Source organism: Sinocyclocheilus anshuiensis, unplaced genomic scaffold, assembly GCF_001515605.1.
Source record: "Sinocyclocheilus anshuiensis isolate Anshui unplaced genomic scaffold, SAMN03320099.WGS_v1.1 scaffold964, whole genome shotgun sequence".
NCBI lineage: Eukaryota > Metazoa > Chordata > Actinopteri > Cypriniformes > Cyprinidae > Sinocyclocheilus > Sinocyclocheilus anshuiensis.
Window position 1 is genome coordinate 4,560 of NW_015552666.1, and position 5,503 is coordinate 10,062.

Here is a 5,503-nt window from a genome sequence, read left to right on the forward strand (position 1 = left end):
TTGCGTTGCGTATCGCGCCGCTCAAACATAAAACCATGTCTGCATTTGTGATCGGAGAAACGACAAACAACTAGCGCTACTCTACACTGCTCAAAACGTGAGTGGCATCGTTGAATCGACAGTGGCAAATTCTTTAAATATAAAAACGTAGGCTACTTACAGGCTGTGAGTCAGAAGCGCCAGACTGTCCTTGCAAATTTGGAACTGCCCCACTTTATAGAAACAAACACCGGCATTGTAGGCTACTCTCACAGGAAACAGTCCTCATCCTCCGCAAAATGTGCTGCACACATCTGAATATTTGGGTTGAACTGTTCTGGAACAGTGTTGTAAATGCAACGTAACCACCCGGCGATCCACAGCACTAAGTTGATGTATTCCCTCAGCGACCAGCACAGATCAGCTCTAGGCATGACGAAGCGGATATCGTCCTCTTTTGGAAGGCCAACCAAAGTAGTTTCTCTTTCACAACGAAACACACAGCGTCTCCACGACATGGCGGCAGCGGTGACAATACTACAGCGAGAATCAGTTACGCCTTCTTTCTTTGCGTGAAAATTTGGGCGGCGTTATGCAAATCTTCCCACATCGTGATGTAGACATGTGGGGGCGTGTTAGAACCAAGCGGCAACCTCACCAAGCTCTCTCTGGTGATGCCAACAAGGAAGTGACTTAAACTGTAATTCATCAACTGGCCGCTAGAGGCTGGCTGCAAAAGGGAACAACCAGCTCCCGTCTTTTTGACCATTTTCGATTATCCGGGAGTGACGCGCTGCCAAGATGGCGACGGCCGGCTCTGCCCACTTTAGGCTTCAAAAACCTCTTCAGGAACCTACGGGTGACGTCACGGACACTACGTCCATGTTTTTATACAGTCTATGGTTAGAACGAGCCGTTTTAGGTAGGCGTGGTAGATTCTTAACTTTTATAAAGAATATCTCTTTGGATTTGAGACTTTAGTCTTTGCAACTTTACAGATCTTCTTTATGCACCAAGAGCTTGTAACACTCCAAAGAGAAAGGAAAAATTGAAATCGCATCATATGACCCCTTTAACAAAAGCTTTTATAATTAAATCGTCAAGACCATTATCAAGGACTACTGATCATTTCAAAGATTTGAATGTAAAACTAACAGATGCCAAAAACTGGTCATTTATCATTCCACATTTAAACAGTAACAATTTACACTACTCTTCAAAAGTTTGGGGTTGGTACAATTTTTTCGTGTTTTTGAAAGAAGTCTCATGCACATCAAGGCTGCATTTAGCAAAAATACAAAAACAGTAATATTGTGAAATATTAAAATTTAAAATAACTTTTCTATTAATGTTTTTAAAAATGTAATTTATTCCTGTGATGGCGAAGCTGAATTTTCAGCAGTCATTATAATATATGCAGATTTGGTGTTCAAGAAAAATTTGTCAATCACTGAAAACAGTTCTTACATTCTTTGATGAATAGAAAGTTCGAAAGCAATGCATCCTTGCTGAATGTTAAAAAAATTACTCAATTAAATTCATTAAATTTTTACTTCCTGTCTGTATGGTCTCCTTATTTGACATTGCTCAGAGGCTTCATGAGCAAGCTATATCTAAATCTTGTCATCAAACAAATGACTAAGCATTTCAATAAATCACATGAGATTGACAGTGACAGTGAAGTTCTCTTGTTCAGCCTAGCTCCTGAGGAATGTCTCCTGTCTCACACAAGACTGCAGCCACCATAGTAATGTCATAGCAGCTTCAGTCTGTTACAGCACTGGATGTCCGACTTCTGCTTGGAGAGTAATAAAGTCTTTCAGAAAAACAGACAGGTTCTACATCGATTCAGCTTCATCATGCTCCATTGGCTCATTTAGGCAACTATAGAGCAGAGAACATCAACAGATTCAATAGTCGTGTCAGTCCATATCTAGCCATGTTAGTCCATCAATATGCTAATACTGAAAGCTATTAGCATATTGATGCAACAGTGCCAGCGCACATTTCTGCAATGTTGGATCCGGAAGATTTTTTTTTCTTTCATTCATTTTTCCCATTGGGATTAAAAGAAAGTCCTTCTTAAAACATTGTAAGCAATGAAAAAAAAAACAGCTATGAGGTGAATTAGAACAGTACAAACTTTGAAATGAAGCTATAAAGATATACTTCATATACCATTGAAAGCATAATATATAAGAAATATATAAGAACGCATATACCATTGATTAACAACCTCATAGCTCACAGAAAGTCTTTCTTTTGTCACTAAAAATCAGTTCCCCTATGAAGAAATAAATCGATTTTTTTACTAATGGAAATTTTAACTCTATACTGTCATCTTACCAGCTTCTTTTTGGAACAGTCATATGGAGGCCATCCAGGACTAAAGCAGCTTCACTGCCTGCTGAGTATCTCCTCTCTGCATTCACGTAGGACAGAGACACAGTGTCTACCATAGGCCTCACTGAATGCCAGTACCTGCCTGAGAGAAAGAGAGACAGAGAGATTTATGAAAAGATCAAAAAGACCACAGAAAATAGACATGAACAATGCTAACAGAACGATTCTCACTCTGAACATGTAGAACTGTCTTTAGAGACTCGACTGCGTTGACACAGGGTTTCCTCACTAATTCTTCCTCATTTAAAGGCTCAGGCTGTAAAAACACTCAAATATTCACACAATACTCAAGGTGCTGAAGTGTGCATGTAGGCATCTGTAAACACACACACCTCATTTCCCACGAGAGCGCTGACACAGGCTTGCAAAGCGTCGCAGAGGGTTATGGGGTTAGAACCTCCCTCTAACACCAACATAACTCGACCTTCAGCCAACTCCATTAACTTCCGGGTCAAGAATCCGAAACCTGAGACATATCACATAAAATAAAAACCTTCAAATTATTATTTGCATATTTGGTCAGTGACACACGTCATACTGACACAAATGGCATTCAATCACAGAAACATCCTGGAGGCATTATAGTGACTCTTGATTTAACAGTTCATAATAGCTGGCTAAATCATGACTATAATATGGCCATGACTTTTGAATCCCATCAAAATTGCCAAGTCATTATAAGCTCTTCTGCTTTCCATCTGAAGTATTTAAGGACTTTTCTAAGAGGAAACCCTACAAAGCAAGAAAAATGCAGAAACAACAGAAACACCCTCAAGCTCAGACAATATAATTAAATGCTCGTGCAAAACCTAGTGAGTTAATGAGCCAAGAGAAATGTTGATTATGAATAAAAGAATATTTTATTCAATACTGAAAATTATCAACAAAAAATACATTTTTAAAGTAATTTAAAATGCATTTTTACCCAGTATTTATTTGTATGTGCTATCTATCTTTATGCTTACTGAATATGAATAATATTTTTAAAATATTGTAGACAACTTGAAAATTGTAGACACTCTGTGGTCACAGTTTGTATTTCTAATACATACATTCTGCTGAGACTCTGTATCCACCCAGAGCCTCTGGGTGGCCCTCTGCAGCATCAAAACCAGCTGAAACCAGGACCACATCTGGGGAAAACTCATGAGCAATTGGCATAACAACTGTTCTATAAAGAGAGAGACAGAATATTTAGCTATTTAGTTCATGTAGAGTTAACAGTGGCACCAGACAGAATTGCAAGCAGGTTCCCCGAAGGAAAAAAGTCACAGGTTTGGAATGGCATGAGGGTGTGTAAATGATAAATGAATTTTTATTTTGTGCGAATGATAGTGGTGGAAAGAGTACTAAGAAATTGTACTTAAGTAAAAGTATTGCTACTTAAGGAATAATTTACTTGAGTACAAGTAAAAAGTACTGAAAAATAATATGACTCAAGTAAGAGTAAAAAAGTAGTTTGCTGAAAAACTACTCAAGTTACTGCGTTACAAAGTACTTTAGTATTATTTTTCTATTTTTACCCAAAATGAGACGATGTGAGCATTATGGAGCAGGGTTAACCCTAACACTCATGTACTTTAATGTCAGTTTCACAAGTGAGACCCAGGAAATCCCTTATATGGACAAATGCATCAGATATCACTACAGCTGAATAACATGCAGATAGAGATGCTTTGACTGATGAAACGTGGAAGACAATAAACACAATTGCAATGCAACGCTAAATGACATAGCTTGATTCACAGTAAAGATTTTTATAAAAAATATTTTCTGTCTCACTGTGATAAGAAGCAACATGGAACCACAGAAGCTAACTGTTTCAAACACGACTGATGTTATAGAGTGATTTTGGAGCAAAACATGATATTAGTCTCATAAATTGTCATGTTTTGACGCTATGTTAAGCAAACATACTATCTATCCCTCTTGCCAGGAGCAACTCTTTTATAACTCATTTTGAAAAGTACATTCAAGTATAAGATTATGTCGTTGTTTTTAAGAAGGGCAAAAGCAAAGAAGGGTAAGTGAGGGTTTAAAAGAAAAGAAAGGGTTTAAAACAGTGTGAATTGAAATGTGCCAGTAAAAAATAATGTGGGGTATGGGTAAGGTTGGGCATCATTTAAATTTTTATGATTCCTTTCTGATTCTTGTCAATTCCTAATTTCGATTCCAATAAGGTTAAATTTTTTTAATAATAAATAAATAAAGAAAGAAAGAATAAAAAATCTTAGATATCATTCACATTTATTCTAACTCTTATTGCTAAATATTTCCTTGTTAGCTGAATACTATGAATGAAAATCAACAGGCTAAAGAACACTTACACAAGGATGTGTGTGCAGCAGAGAAAACAGCCTGTGAGTCTTCTTGACTTGAATGGTTAAAAATCACATTGAAAGTGTAGTTTTAATAATAACAAAGGTGGACCTCCAGGCACATTTTCGGTAGGACAAAAAAAACAAAACATTTTATTTAAAGGGGTCATATGATGCTGCTAAAAAGAACATTATTTTGTGTATTTGGTGTAATGAAATGCATTTATGCGGTTTAAGGTTCAAAAAACACATTATTTTCCACATACTGTACATTATTGTTTCTCCTCTACGCCCCGCCTTTCTGAAACGCATCGATTTTTACAAAGCTCATCGGTCTGAAAAGCGAGGTGTGCTCTGATTGGCCAGCTATCCAGAGCGTTGTGATTGGCCGAATACCTCAAGCGTGTGACGGAAATGTTACGCCCCTTACCATATTGTGATGCCGTCCGGCCGGAGCTATGAGACATAAACATTAAAACCCATTCTAAACGAGGCATTTGTTGCATCCAGTGGGGACATAATTACGGATTATAATGACTTATACTGTCTTTTTACGCGTTGCATTGTAGTCGTGTCCTCTTTTGGAAGGCCAAACAAAGTAGTATCACTTTCACAACTAAACATCGTCACACACCGCGGCCTTGAGTGAGCGGAGGCCTAGAGTGAGCGGACGCCGGCTTGAGTGAGCGGAGGCGGGCGGGCTTGAGAACGGCGCAGCCAGTGGATTCGACGAAGGAGCGTCCAGCTGGCTTGCAGCAACCACATGTGACGACCCCGGGCTGGACTCCGCTTTGTCCACGGTG

General features: G+C 38.5%; 1 protein-coding gene across 1 annotated transcript in view; it reads right to left on the minus strand.

Annotated features, from left to right (window-relative positions):
* Positions 1-1,358: 1,358 nt before the first annotated feature.
* LOC107667325 (histone deacetylase 7-like) overlaps positions 1,359-5,503 on the minus strand; it is a 17,296-nt gene continuing 13,151 nt past the window's right edge. The window contains exons 14-18 of the mRNA XM_016458954.1: positions 3,435-3,553; positions 2,715-2,848; positions 2,554-2,638; positions 2,326-2,464; positions 1,359-1,863 (exon numbers count right to left, since the gene is read on the minus strand). Coding sequence (XP_016314440.1) covers positions 1,818-1,863; positions 2,326-2,464; positions 2,554-2,638; positions 2,715-2,848; positions 3,435-3,553 — 523 coding nt within the window. The 3' untranslated portion in view covers positions 1,359-1,817. The remainder of the gene's footprint in view (positions 1,864-2,325; positions 2,465-2,553; positions 2,639-2,714; positions 2,849-3,434; positions 3,554-5,503) is intronic.